We start from the raw sequence: 15,945 nt of genomic DNA, 5'->3' as shown, positions 1-15,945 counted from the left end.
TGCGTCATTAGTAAATGATGTCTGAGTGTTGGAGTGTAACTGTCTATCTGGAACGTAAAAAGGTACCGTAAGGTTTTGCTTAATATCAGGATTTAAAAACATATATATTCATACTTTTACTTAAGAATATTTTAGGAATTACATTTACATTTACTTCTGATATTTAAGTCAATTTAAAACCAAATACTTTTACTCAAATAGTATTTTACTGGTTGACTCATTTTAAATATTTTCTATTAAGGTATCTATATTTTTGATCCAGTATGACACATTGGGTGGAAAAGGGTTGGTCAGAAAGTCCTCTACTGTTTCTTCATCCTGGGACCGGTGGAGTTCTCACACCTGATTCCACTAGGAAACAAAAAAGTGAAGTCATCTACATGTGTGGCCGTTGGAAGAGCCTGGCGCTTGATTCTCACAAAAACACATGACTCGCTACTGTAAATCTCTCTGGATCAGAGATTCTGCTAAATGACTCGCTACTGTAGTGTCTCTGGATCAGAGTCTGCTAAATGACTCACTAGTGTAGCGTCTCTGGATCAGAGAGTCTGTTAAATGACTCACTACTGTAGTGTCTCTGGATCAGAGAGTCTGCTAAATGACTCACTACTGTAGTGTCTCTGGATCAGAGAGTCTGCTAAATGACTCACTACTGTAGTGGATCAGAGAGTCTGATAAATGACTCACTACTGTAGTGGATCAGAGAGTCTGCTAAATGACTCACATTTGAAAACAAAACAATGTGCTCAGCTTTTTGGTCCCCAGGACATTAAGAAACTCCAGGACCAGCATTAAGAAACCCCAGGACCAGCATTAAGAAACCCCAGGACATTAAGAAACCCCAGGACATTAAGAAACCCCAGGGCATTAAGAAACCCCAGGACATTAAGAAACCCCAGGACATTAAGAAACCCCAGGGCATTAAGAAACCCCAGGACATTAAGAAACCCCAGGACCAGCATTAAGAAACCCCAGGACCAGCATTAAGAAACCCCAGGACCAGCATTAAGAAACCCCAGGACATTAAGAAACCCCAGGACCAGCATTAAGAAACCCCAGGACATTAAGAAACCCCAGGACCAGCATTAAGAAACCCCAGGACATTAAGAAACTCCAGGACCAGCATTAAGAAACCCCAGGACATTAAGAAACCCCAGGACCAACATTAAGAAACCCCAGGACCAGCATTAAGAAACCCCAGGACCAGCATTAAGAAACCCCAGGACCAGCATTAAGAAACCCCAGGACCAACATTAAGAAACCCCAGGACCAGCATTAAGAAACCCCAGGACCAGCATTAAGAAACACTGTAGCAGAATAACGGGTAAAGGAGAAGAGACAGAAATAGTTTTTCCTGACTTCCGTTTCAAAAGTAGTTTCTTTCGCTTCCTAATAAACGTCTGAAACCTCAAGGATCACAGATGTAATAGTTGCTTTGTTTTTGTCTTTTGTCTCTCCAAAAGACCATCAGATGCACTTTGAATCATTTGAACCTGCCTTGAATGTTAAATATGCAGTAACTCAGCTACACCAGGTAAACCTCTCAGCTTTGAGGGATGTCACCACCACAGTACTGTTGCCCTTGATCCATACTGGAGGAGGTGACACATCTGCAGCAACACAGCAGCATGAACTCTTGACGTACCATCCTCCTTTTCAAGAATGTCCCCCCCCAAAAAATAATACAACAAATCTACTTAGTAACAAGACAAATATGTAAACAACTGTCTAATAATAAATAACAACAATAATAATAATAATATACAGATATACATTTTTTTTGTAGGGGTCATTTTTTGACCATGCCAAATGTCTTCAGCCCCCTGAGCTTGAAAAGGCCAGGCTGAAGAATCTGCAGGTTGGTTTCGGGGTGGGTCTGATCGATACTAAGTGACTAAAGATCTATGGCGGAAGAAGGAAGAGGATTCATACCCTATAATTTACTGTAATTTATTTAGGTTTGGCATCAACCGTGGAAAGGTGACTCCGGGATTCTGTCCTTCAAGGCAGAGTTGAAAAAAAAGCCATATCTCAGACAGAAAAGTTTAAAGATGGGCTAAAGAACACAGACACTGGAAAGAGGAACTCTGTCTCGAAGGCCAGCATCCCGGAGTCACCTCTTCACTGTTTACGTTGAGACAGATGTTTTGCGGGTACTATTTAATGAAGCTGCCAGTTGAGGACTTGTGAGGCGTCTGTTTCTCAAACTAAACATTCTAATGTACTCGTCCTCTTGCTCAGTTGTGCACCGGGGCCTCCCACTGCTCTTTCTATTCTGGTTGGAGCCAGTTTGTGTTGTTCTGTGAAGGGAGTAGTACACAGCATTGTACGAGATCTTCAGTTTCTTGGCAATTTCTCACATGGAATAGCCTTCATTTCTCAGAACAAGTACAGACTGACGAGTTTTCAGAAAAAGGTACTTTGTTTCTGGCCATTTTGAGCCTGTAATCGAACCCACAAATGCTGATGCTCCAGATACTCGTTTATATTTGTTTTTACTTACACTTTGTTGTTGACTCCATATTGACGTTGAGGTTTTAAGTTTTGGCTGACTTTTCTTAGCGGATGTACAATCATCACGAGTTGAATTGTGGAGCGTTTCAGGCCCCCGAAGTGAACGCTGATGGTGGGCGATTAGGCCTGGCTTGCAGTCGGCGTTTCAATTCATGACAAATGTGTTCGATGAGGTTGATGTCAGGGCTCTATGCAGGCCAGTCAAGTTCTTCCACAATGATCTCGCCAACCATTTCTTCCTGGACCTTACTTGGTACACTGTCATTCATGCTGAAACTGGAAAGGGCCTTCCCCAAACTGTTGCCACAAAGTAGAATTGTCAAGAATGTCATTGTAGCAGTAAGATTTCCCTACACTGGAACTATGGGACCTAGCCCGGACCTTGTAAAACAGTCCCAGAACATTATTCTTCCTCCATCAAACTTTACAGTTGGCACTATGCATTCGGGCAGGTAGCGTTATCCTGGTATCTGCCAAACCCAGATCTGCCTGCCAGATGGTGAAGCGTGATTCATCACTCCAGAGAACATGTTTCCACTGCTCCAGAGTCCAATGGCGGCGAGCTTTACACCACTCCAGCCGACACTTGGCATTGTGTATGGTGATCATAGGCTTGTGTGCAGCTGTTCGGTCATAGAAAGCCATTTCATGAAGCCGTTGTTGTGCTGACGTTACTTCCAGAGGCCGTTTGGAACTCGGTAGTTGCAGCGGAGGACAGACTATTTTTTTTACGCACTACGTACTTCAGCGGTCTGTGGGATTGTGTGGCCTACCACTTCAGGGCTGAGCCGTTGTTGAACCTAGATGTTTCCACTTGTGTGGCATCCTGTGACGGTGACACGTTTTGAAGTCACTGAGCTCTTCGGTACAGGCCATTCTACTGCCAATGTTTGTCAATTTTATACACCCGTCGGCAACGGATGAGGCTGAAATAGTATAATCTACAAATTTGAAGGGATGTACACATACTTAAGTATATATATATATATACATATATATAGTATAGTGTATATTGATAGTATATATATATATATAGTATATAGTGTATATTGATTCGGAAGTATTCAACCCCCTGAGTCAATACACGTTAGAATCACCTTCGACCGAGACAAACATTGGCAGTAGAATGGCCTTACTGAAGAGCCAATTGTGCGTCGCCTCACGGACCTCCCGGTCTGAGCCAGTACCTTAACCACTGCGCCACCCGGGATTACTTTACGAAGGCCCTGTATATAGATAGTATATATATATATATATATATATAGATAGTATATATATATATATATATAGATAGATATATATATATATATATATATAGATAGTATATATATAGATAGTATATAGTATATATATAGATAGTATATAGTATATATATAGATAGTATATATATATATATAGATAGTATATATATATATATAGATAGTATATATATATATATAGATAGTATATATATATATATATATATATATAGTATATAGTGTATATTGATAGTATATATATATGTATATAGACAGCTCTGTGGCAGAAAGCCTAAAAGGCCTCTTGGGATTCCACTGGTTTCATTTGGACATGTCTGCAGTCCTCTATAGTTTTATCATCGTAGAAGTTAATAACACCAGACAAAACAACGAAGGCCATTAAAAAGAAACAAAGTCGAAGAGGGAAATTAAAAAGTGAATGTCATCCATCTCAAACACGAATAACAATACAGATGAAGAAGAGATATTAAAAGGCCTTAGTTCCTACCTGTAGTAGGAGGGGCTCGGGGTTGAAGGCCAGGGTCATTAGTAACTGCATCCTCTCGGTGTCCTTCAGGTTCTTCAGCAGGAAGCTGCCAGAGTCTTTGGTTTCGGCATAACGTCGCACCACCCTGTCCAGCAGCCTCTGGGAGGGGCAGTGCACCAGGTCAGACCAGCCCTCTACCACCTCAGGGGTCAGCAGCCTCACGTCCCCATTCAGCCTGGCGAACTCAGTCTTGTACATGGCCTGGATGAGGTCGCAGCGCGGACGGCCAGTAGCCCTCTTACAGATCTTCTGGTCGATGTCCGCCAGCTCCTGATTGGATCCCAGGCGTTTGAGCACCACGCGCCTCGTCCCCTCGCGCGGCTCTCCGTACTGGGCGAAGTACACGTTCTTGACGTTGAAGACATCCAGGAAGCGCAGGCGTCCCCAGGTCTCAAAGGTCACCTGGCCGTTCATGAACTTCCTGCACCAGCTGGTGCCGAAGCAGGCGGGGCACTTGTTGAGGTTGATGAAGCGGCGGTCCGTCAGCTCGTTCTTCTGGAAGGAGGCGAACAGGTTGTGGGTGTTCATCAGGAGGATAACAAACAGGCCCACCACCAGCAGAAGCTTCAGACAGCGGTAGAGGCGACCCAGCTTCAGAGGCAGGAAACGCAGCATGGTGGGGCAGGATGTGGGGGTCAGCAGTTAGGGTAGAACAAGGGAGTGTTGAGAGTATCGTCGGGTCGGGTGGGGGCTAGCCGAGCCTCACTGCCTCTCTGTCATGTTGGGGAATCATCATCTAGAGCGCCTGGTAGGGGCAAGGCTGGCACAGTAACCCCATGCCAAACTCTGACACAGGCCTGCGAGTCCTGCATACAAGCCGAGAGAGAGAGACCGAGATGGGGGAGAGAGAGGGAGAGAGAGACAGAGAGGGGAGAGAGAAAGAGAGATAGAGAGAGAGAAAAGGAGAGAGAGAGAGAGAGAGAGAGAGAGAGAGAGAGAGAAAGAGAAAAGGAGAGACAGAGAGAGAGACAGACAGAGAGGGGGAGAGAGAGAGAGAGAGAGAGAGAAAAGGAGAGAGAGAGAAAAGGTGAGAGATAGAGAGAAAAGGTGAGAGAGAGAGAGAGAGAGAGAGAGAGAGAAGAGAGAGAGAGAGAGAGAGAGACAGAGAGAGACAAGGAGAGAGAGAGAAAAGGAGAGAGAGAGAGAGAGAAAAGGAGAGAGAGAGAGAGAGAAGGAGAGAGAGAGAGAGAGAGAGAGAGACAGAGAGAGACAAGGAGAGAGAGAGAGAGAAAAGGAGAGAGAGAGAGAGAAAAGAGAGAGAGAGAGAGAGAGAGAGAGAGAGAGAGAAAAGGAGAGAGAGAGAGAGAAAGAGAGAACATTACACACCTGAGCCCAGCAAAATACAAAAATAATTATTTTAACAATATGAGGCATGAATCCTCATGAAACCACTAAAATACCATGGCAGTAATGATTAAATATTAAACATTTATTAATATAACTAAATATCATAATAAAGAGTAATTGCAACATAGGAATGAATTATTTTAGTATTTTATGACATTTTCTGCTGAGATTCTCATTACCACAACGCGTCCATGAACATATGTCATGTTGTAATTTAAACACAGTAAAACGAAAAAATAAATGTTTTCAAATGACAGAAAAATGATTCTCTGAATATTCATGTATAATAATGTAATACAATATATATATTTTTAAATAGTGGTAAAACGAAGTGTCCATGACTGATGTTCTCATCCTCCACAACCGTTTTGAAGGACTGTTTACACGGACAATTTTAAATAAAGTTCTATTTTGAATGAAGCAACAACACAATCTGCCTTCAAGATGTCTTCCAGGTGTCTTGATCTTCTCTCCAGTTAAAAGGTAACCATTCTCTTGTCAGACTGTGTACACGACAGTATTGATTATCATCATTACCGAAACAGGTCGTTTTCAACATTTAGAAAATGTCCAATTCAAAATGTTGTATGAAAATAGATTTTATGAATGTGTAATTATGTACATTGAGTAAAAATGAGTCATCATGTCTCTTCTCTTATTGTCAGCAAAACATGCCAAGGTTCCTCAGCAAAGCCATTTTCACTTACAGCTGCGATTTAAGGCCAGTTGTGGCAGAGAGAACTTCTGTTTCGGGAAATTTAAAATCATACAGACTATATTTTTTAAATATATATATATATATAAATTAACTATTTATTTAAATTTTACTACCTGTTGAAATTTTGCTTCATGTTCTGTTTAAATGCAGATAGTGACAAAAAGAAAGCTTTAGCGAAGGCTGACAAATTTCAGAGAACAAAAGTTTACATCAACCCAGAACTGCTGGAAGAGTACAGGAAGGACAGAGAGAGAGGTCAGGGGTCGGAGGTGACAGCAAGACTAAATGTAAATATATACATTTACATAAATACCTTTACATATTTACATATATATATTTACATATATATATTTACACACACATTTACATATATACATATACACATATAAATATATATAGGAAGTCAATACCCTACAATGTTAGGAGACACACACACACACACACGTCCACCTCACACACACACAGTAAGCCATTTAGTTTGTACTACAGGATGTCCACACAGTCAGTAAACCATTTAGTTTGTACTACAGGAAGTCCACACAGTCTATAAACCATTTAGTTTGTACTACAGGATGTCCACACAGTCTGTAAACCATTTAGTTTGTACTACAGGATGTCCACACAGTCTGTAAACCATTTAGTTTGTACTACAGGATGTCCACACAGTCTGTAAACCATTTAGTTTGTACTACAGGATGTCCACAGTCTATAAACCATTTAGTTTGTACTACAGGATGTCCACACAGTCTATAAACCATTTAGTTTGTACTACAGGATGTCCACACAGTCTATAAACCATTTAGTTTGTACTACAGGATGCCCACACAGTCTATAAACCATTTAGTTTGTACTACAGGATGTCCACACAGTCTATAAACCATTTAGTTTGTACTACAGGATGTCCACACAGTCTGTAAACCATTTAGTTTGTACTACAGGATGTCCACACAGTCTGTAAACCATTTAGTTTGTACTACAGGATGTCCACACAGTCTGTAAACCACTTCGTCCCTTCGATAGGATGCCGTGTCCATAACAGTAAGATCTGTCCCCTGTTTTGAGACACTCTCATTTCATGTCATACCTCCTTTCCATTTCCAAAACAAAAGCAGAATAGTAAAATCAAGAAAACTCAAGATCTGACAAAGAAGCAACATGAAAAGAAGAAAAAAACACAGTGTTCGGGGGAAAAACTGAAAGAGGAAGAAAGAAACAGATAAAAGCTGTGTTGGACATGACACCATCAAGCCAGGAAGATGATAAACCTCAACATGTTCAAGAAGCAAAATGAAGAAGTTATTGAAAATCTTCCAAGAAGACACAGCCTCCTCCGGAAGACACAGCCTCCTCAAGAAGACACAGCCTCCTCCAGAAGACACAGCCTCCTCCGGTAGACACAGCCTCCTCCGGTAGACACAGCCTCCTCCGGTAGACACAGCCTCCTCCGGTAGACACAGCCTCCTCCGGTAGACACAGCCTCCTCCGGTAGACACAGCCTCCTCCGGTAGACACAGCCTCCTCCGGAAGACACAGCCTCCTCCGGAAGACACAGCCTCCTCCGGAAGACACAGCCTCCTCCGGAAGACACAGCCTCCTCCGGTAGACACAGCCTCCTCCGGAAGACACAGCCTCCTCCGGAAGACACAGCCTCCTCAAGAAGACACAGCCTCCTCAAGAAGACACAGCCTCCTCAAGAAGACACAGCCTCCTCAAGAAGACACAGCCTCCTCAAGAAGACACAGCCTCCTCAAGAAGACACAGCCTCCTCAAGAAGACACAGCCTCCTCAAGAAGACACAGCCTCCTCCGGTAGACACAGCCTCCTCCGGTAGACACAGCCTCCTCAAGAAGACACAACCTCCTCAAGAAGACACAGCCTACTCAAGAAGACACAGCCTCCTCAAGAAGACACAGCCTCCTCAAGAAGACACAGCCTCCTCAAGAAGACACAGCCTCCTCAAGAAGACACAGCCTCCTCAAGAAGACACAGCCTCCTCAAGAAGACACAGCCTCCTCAAGAAGACACAGCCTCCTCAAGAAGACACAGCCTCCTCAAGAAGACACAGCCTCCTCAAGAAGACACAGCCTCCTCAAGAAGACACAGCCTCCTCAAGAAGACACAGCCTCCTCAAGAAGACACAGCCTCCTCAAGAAGACACAGCCTCCTCCGGTAGACACAGCCTCCTCAAGAAGACACAGCCTCCTCAAGAAGACACAGCCTCCTCAAGAAGACACAGCCTCCTCAAGAAGACACAGCAAGAAGACACTCCTCAAGAAGACACAGCCTCCTCCGGTAGACACAGCCTCCTCAAGAAGACACAGCCTCCTCAAGAAGACACAGCCTCCTCAAGAAGACACAGCCTCCTCAAGAAGACACAGCCTCCTCAAGAAGACACAGCCTCCTCAAGAAGACACAGCCTCCTCAAGAAGACACAGCCTCCTCAAGAAGACACAGCCTCCTCCGGAAGACACAGCCTCCTCCGGAAGACACAGCCTCCTCCGGAAGACACAGCCTCCTCCGGAAGACACAGCCTCCTCAAGAAGACACAGCCTCCTCAAAAAAGACACAGCCTCCTCAAAAGACACAGCCTCCTCAAAAGACACAGCCTCCTCAAAAGACACAGCCTCCTCAAAAGACACAGCCTCCTCAAAAAGACACAGCCTCCTCAAAAGACACAGCCTCCTCAAAAAGACACAGCCTCCTCAAAAAGACACAGCCTCCTCAAAAAGACACAGCCTCCTCAAAAAAAGACACAGCCTCCTCAAAAAGACACAGCCTCCTCAAAAAGACACAGCCTCCTCAAAAAAGACACAGCCTCCTCAAAAAGACACAGCCTCCTCAAAAAGACACAGCCTCCTCAAAAAGACACAGCCTCCTCAAAAAGACACAGCCTCCTCAAAAAGACACAGCCTCCTCAAAAAGACACAGCCTCCTCAAAGACACAAAAGACACAGCCTCCTCAAAAAGACACAGCCTCCTCAAAAAGACACAGCCTCCTCAAAAAGACACAGCCTCCTCAAAAAGACACAGCCTCCTCAAAAGACACAGCCTCCTCAAAAAGACACAGCCTCCTCAAAAAGACACAGCCTCCTCAAAAAGACACAGCCTCCTCAAAAAGACACAGCCTCCTCAAAAAGACACAGCCTCCTCAAAAGACACAGCCTCCTCAAAAGACACAGCCTCCTCAAAAAGACACAGCCTCCTCAAAAAGACACAGCCTCCTCAAAAAGACACAGCCTCCTCAAAAGACACAGCCTCCTCAAAAAGACACAGCCTCCCTCAAAAAGACACAGCCTCCTCAAAAAGACACAGCCTCCTCAAAAGACACAGCCTCCTCAAAAAGACACAGCCTCCTCAAAAGACACAGCCTCCTCAAAAAGACACAGCCTCCTCAAAAGACACAGCCTCCTCAAAAAGACACAGCCTCCTCAAAAAGACACAGCCTCCTCAAAAGACACAGCCTCCTCAAAAAGACACAGCCTCCTCAAAAAAGACACAGCCTCCTCAAAAAGACACAGCCTCCTCAAAAAGACACAGCCTCCTCAAAAAGACACAGCCTCCCTCAAAAAGACACAGCCTCCTCAAAAAGACACAGCCTCCTCAAAAAGACACAGCCTCCTCAAAAGACACAGCCTCCTCAAAAGACACAGCCTCCTCAAAAAGACACAGCCTCCTCAAAAAGACACAGCCTCCTCAAAAAGACACAGCCTCCTCAAAAAGACACAGCCTCCTCAAAAAGACACAGCCTCCTCAAAAAGACACAGCCTCCTCAAAAAGACACAGCCTCCTCAAAAAGACACAGCCTCCTCAAAAAGACACAAAAAGACACAGCCTCCTCAAAAAGACACAGCCTCCTCAAAAAGACACAGCCTCCTCAAAAAGACACAGCCTCCTCAAAAGACACAGCCTCCTCAAAAAGACACAGCCTCCTCAAAAGACACAGCCTCCTCAAAAAGACACAGCCTCCTCAAAAAGACACAGCCTCCTCAAAAAGACACAGCCTCCTCAAAAAGACACAGCCTCCTCAAAAAGACACAGCCTCCTCAAAAGACACAGCCTCCTCAAAAAGACACAGCCTCCTCAAAAAGACACAGCCTCCTCAAAAAGACACAGCCTCCTCAAAAAGACACAGACACAGCCTCCTCAAAAAGACACAGCCTCCTCAAAAAGACACAGCCTCCTCAAAAGACACAGCCTCAAAAGACACAGCCTCAAAAAGACACAGCCTCCTCAAAAAGACACAGCCTCCTCAAAAAGACACAGCCTCCTCAAAAAGACACAGCCTCCTCAAAAAGACACAGCCTCCTCAAAAGACACAGCCTCCTCAAAAAGACACAGCCTCCTCAAAAAGACACAGCCTCCTCAAAAAGACACAGCCTCCTCAAAAAGACACAGCCTCCTCAAAAGACACAGCCTCCTCAAAAAGACACAGCCTCCTCAAAAGACACAGCCTCCTCAAAAAGACACAGCCTCCTCAAAAAGACACAGCCTCCTCAAAAAGACACAGCCTCCTCAAAAAGACACAGCCTCCTCAAAAAGACACAGCCTCCTCAAAAAGACACAGCCACCTCCAGAAGACACAGCCTCCTCAAGAAGACACAGCCATTTGCACCTCAGCAGGTAAAATGTCTCTCAACTCAACTCCTAAAAAGAAGAGCGAGACACCAGGACCGATGGAGACATCAAAGACCCCAAAAAAAGGAATCACACAAAAAAAGAAGAGGAACAGAAGAAAGAATCAAAATGTAGGGTAAATTTGTACAGAAAATAAACTTCTGGAGAGAACCAAAGAGATAGACAACCTAAAGAAAAGACTGAACGTACTAGAGATGATGGCCAAGATGATCCCGTTCTGTACCATCACTCATTCATATATCTTTATGTACATATTCTTTATCCCTTTACACTTGTGTAGTTAGATTACTCGTTAGATTACTCGCACAAGCATTTCGCTACACTCGCATTAACCATGTGTATGTGACAAATAAGATTTGATTTGAATGTAATTGTCAACATTGAAGGCAGAGAGGTACAGAACGACAGAGAGGTCATACAGCCAGAGAAGACTAAAGCGTACACCTGTTAGCGCTTCCTTCATCGAGGTGAAGTTTCCACGGAGAAATTCTGAAAAAGGGCCTGCTACTCTGTAAAAGAGAGCCTTAACGGACACTTCTTCAAAAGAAGAAGATTTCTGTCCGAGAATCCAAAAAAGACATAACTTTTCCAAGACTAAATTCTTTCAACTAAAAGTAATTTTGAATTGGCCAGCGAAGAGTCACAGACAGAGATACATGTGCTTGCAAAATGCATGAGAACGTTGGCTTAAAGATAAAGAACCTGCACCAGCTTGGGGTCATAGAAACCCCAAGGGACAGTGTGTGTGATGACATGTGCTGTTCTTGTATGTGTTTTTGTACGTGTGTTTTTTTTAATGTATTCTCTGTTTTTAGCCTGTGTATGTTATGTACTTTTGAAGAATTGCGAAATTAAATTGATTTAACTTGAAATCCATAATTATGCCAATATTATCTCTTTTATTTTCTACATTCAATTTTATAAACGGTTTTAACCTCAGTCTTAGTAGACTAATTATCACCGAAATCATCAACCTCATTACCGCAACAGGTGTTAATTTAATGTCAAAAAAATTATGAATGGAAAAATAGTAGTTTACTTTTAAATGCAGAATCTACATGCTTCCTTCTCTCAGGACAAATTCTGAACATATGTGAGGTTGTAGAATGCAGAAGGTGTTGTGGTAATGAGAGAACTCGGTCAAAATCAAATAAAAATGTTAATTGAAAAATATATTATTTCAGAGTTTCAAGTATCTGTGCATGACTGTTGAATAATATATATATATATATATTTTAGTGAAAATGTATTAAATTTCCTAATGATCTTGACGTTTTCAGACCGTTGCGGACTTGTTTTGGAAAATATGTTCAAAAAAGGTGTTAAAATGTCAGTAAATGTTTTTAAAATGAAACAAAAACACTTCAGACATTGTTATTGATGTTATTAATGTTTTTAAAATGAACACACAAAAACACTCCAGACATTGTTATTGATGTTATTAATGTTTTTAAAATGAACACACAAAAACACTCCAGACATTGTTATTGATGTTATGTTTTTAAAATGAACGCACAAAAACACTCCAGACATTGTTATTGATGTTATTAATGTTTTTAAAATGAACGCACAAAAACACTCCAGACATTGTTATTGATGTTATTAATGTTTTTAAAATGAACGCACAAAAACACTCCAGACATTGTTATTGATGTTATTAATGCCTAAAACGGAAATGTGTTGATGCAAGTCTTTTTAAATATTTTGTGAGAATCACCCAACATAACCTTTTAGTTTATGGACCAATGACCAAAGGGGAAAAAAGTGACTGTGCTTCCAACTTAATATTTGTGCTACAGGACCACTTTGCTACTGATGAGTGGAATATGTCCCAGGACCAATACCGTTGACGAGGATGGGACAGAGAGACCACCCCAGGCCTCGGTTCATTAGAAAACACTGATGTTGTCCCCACAGTGAAAGGTCGCTGCTTCCCCAATCAAAAGCCCTGGATTAGCACAGAGGTAAACTACAGCAAACCACGTGTTTACGGCAGAGGACAAGAAGTCCTGCTATGACCTCTGCATCAAAAAAAGCAAAGAAAAAAGGAGCATAGAGAAGTAGAATCCTATTATACAGGCTCTGATGCCCAACGCATGTGTCAGGGGCTACGGTCCATTACGGATTACAAAGGAAGACCCAGCCGTGATCTGCCCAACAATGCCTCTCTACCAAACTAACTCAATGCATTTTATGCACGCTTCGAACAAAAACATCACCGAACCATGCATGAGGGCCCCAGCCGACCCAGAGGACTGGGTGATCTCGCTCTGAGGCGAGAAGGTCTTTAAAAATCAGGTCAACACTCGCCTGGCTGCCGGGTTGGACGTTAATCGCTAGCGAGGCTTATTCAGTTATTTTCAGCCTCTCCTTGTCCCAGTCTGTAATCCCCACGTCTCAAACTGACCACCATTATTCCTGTTCCCAAGAACTCTGAGGCTTCCTGCCACAATGACTACCACCCTGTAGCACTCACATCTTTTTGTGTCTTCTTTTTGATATAGAAGACACTGTTGCACACAGACCTGTCGCGTTACTTGAGGAGCGTATGTTGTTGTTGCTCGACCTCGAGACACTTGTGTTCAGTCTACATGGTTGTCATGACGTTGGCCAGGGGGGTAGGTTTATGACAGTCATAAATACCTCCTCCCCCCTTTTTCCTCTCTATACCCTACTGATGTTACATTTGCAAACCCCTTGGTTAACATAGATATTCTGGGAACAGCAGAAGGTGGGGGATATGAACTATTTTCTGGTAATTATATTCTATACTATATACTGCGTTCAATCTACATGGTCAATGAAGTACATTCAACAATGTTGATGACAATGAAGCTGTTTCCACTTTGCTTCTTAACATCTTGGATTGAGGGGGAGCTATTTTAAATTTTTGGATGAAAAACATTCCCGTTTTAAACAAGATATTTTGTCATAGGATAGGAAAAGTTTCTAGGGGTATTTATGTCCGTTGCGTTATGCTAATGCATTTGCTTACGCTCCCAGATACGGAGCTCGTCGCAAGAGGTTAATATACATCTGCAAGCGTTCTATAAATGACATTATTAGTTTGTTGCTAACAGCTAGTTTGTCTAATCTTTGCAAGTTTTAACTAAATTGTGTTAGTCGCTGATGCGACTCGCTAGTTAGCTGGCTAGCTAGCTGATAAATGTACTGAGTCAGAGCAAACAGCTAAATCAAATCAAATTGTATTAGTCACATGTGCCGAATACAGCAGGTGTCGACATTAGTGAAATCCTGCCTGATACCAGTGATGGTTTAGGCCTAAATCAACATGTTTGTTCAAGAATATCTTGTGAAATCAAGAGGAATTAGGTGAAGCATGAATATGTTGGCTACATGAAGAAGCATTTAATGCAGCCAAAGATTGGAGATACTGACCAACACTTTGGTTCCTACCCTGTCACAATAACTCCTACTCCGCATTTTCATTCGTTGTCATGTCAAACGTCACGTCAAAACCCATTAGTATTCATATTAAGACTATAGAATTACAATAAACACATCATTTCCCTGATTCCAACAGTCCATTCAAGTGTTTTGGTCTAAAAATCAAGTCAACAGTTGGTTAAAAATAAAGCGTAGATGTTTTTTTTGTCAGAATGGAGAAAGACCCATTAGAAAGAGTTGCCACTCCAGGGTCACGCACTACTCATGAAATCATGAAGTGAATTTAAACTTGTTTTATTCCAAATACTGCACAGGACATCTAGGAGCGAGCACGCCCCCCTCCACAGTGACGGGGCAGTAGTGGATAGACAGCTTCAAGTTCCGATGTCCAAATCAATAAGGACTTCAAATGGTCCACACACACACAAAATCGACAGCGCCTCTTCACTTTCAGGAGGTTGAAAAGATGTGGCACATCCTGAAAAGAGTTCTACAGCTGCACCATCGAGAGCATCCTGACCGGCTTGGCAACTGCAACGCCCTCGATGCCGTGGTGCTACAGAGTGCGGACCATCACCGGCTCCCAGCCATCCAGGACCTCTATACCAGACGGTGTGAAAGGAAGGCCCGGAAAATTGTTTAAAGACTCCAGCCTTCCAAGCCACAGGCTCCAAGTGGTAGTCTGACAGGCTCCTGAGCCGCCCCCGAGACACAAGACTGCTGAACAGCTAACAAATATGGACGAACCCTTTTATCATTAATGCACCGACTCGATGCAGGAATCTACACACTATCGTCATACATGGTGATGCTACTCTGTTTATCATGTATTCTAATGCCTAGTCAGCTTGCTATCTGCAAGTACTACAAGTATCCCACAAAGTAAATATGGTATTGGCACCAACCCTGGAACTGACGGTGTGTGTGTGTGTGTGTGTGTGTGTGTGTGTGTGTGTGTGTGTGTGTGTGTATATATGTATATATATATACATATATACATATATATATATATATATATACATACATACATACATACATATATATATATATGTCTTACTTTTCTCGTGTTCTTCTTATTTAGTATTTTTTCAGGTGATTTTAATTCTCCTTTAGAGTATGTGTTTTCCTACTGATAGTGATCATTGTTGGGAAAGAGCAGGAAAGGCATTTCCCTGTACGTCTCTCGCTCCCTCCTTTCTTTGGTATATAACTTCTCACAACCTCAGATAAAAATATGTTTTATGAACAAAAAGTGTGGTGAAAATATAGTACATCTTCATCTTGATTTCTCATCCCTATATATCGCCTAGCTGTGGAAGCATCCATCACTTCACCTTCTGGAACACCAACAGCATAGGAGAGCTGAGCTCTCACTCTCTCTCTCCTCTCTCTCTCTCTTCCTCCCCTCTCCTCTCCCCCCTCTCTCTCTCTTCCTCCCCACTCCTCCTCTCTCTCCTCCTACCCCCTCTCTCTCTCTTCCTTCTCTCTTCCTACCCCCCCTCTCTCTTCCTTCTCTCTTCCTACCCCCCCTCTCTCTC

The 15,945-nt window shown here is 42.9% G+C and overlaps 1 protein-coding gene across 1 annotated transcript in view; it reads right to left on the bottom strand.

Annotated features, from left to right (window-relative positions):
* The window catches only part of LOC135517094 (divergent protein kinase domain 2A), a 103,811-nt gene that overhangs the window by 61,086 nt on the left and 26,780 nt on the right, over positions 1 to 15,945 (bottom strand). Inside the window, exon 2 of the mRNA XM_064941115.1 lies at positions 4,261 to 5,105. Coding sequence (XP_064797187.1) covers positions 4,261 to 4,914 — 654 coding nt within the window. The 5' untranslated portion in view covers positions 4,915 to 5,105. The remainder of the gene's footprint in view (positions 1 to 4,260; positions 5,106 to 15,945) is intronic.

The sequence above is a fragment of the Oncorhynchus masou genome, chromosome 28 (genome assembly GCF_036934945.1).
Source record: "Oncorhynchus masou masou isolate Uvic2021 chromosome 28, UVic_Omas_1.1, whole genome shotgun sequence".
Taxonomy (NCBI): domain Eukaryota; kingdom Metazoa; phylum Chordata; class Actinopteri; order Salmoniformes; family Salmonidae; genus Oncorhynchus; species Oncorhynchus masou.
This window is presented reverse-complemented; position numbering and strand designations above follow the sequence as displayed.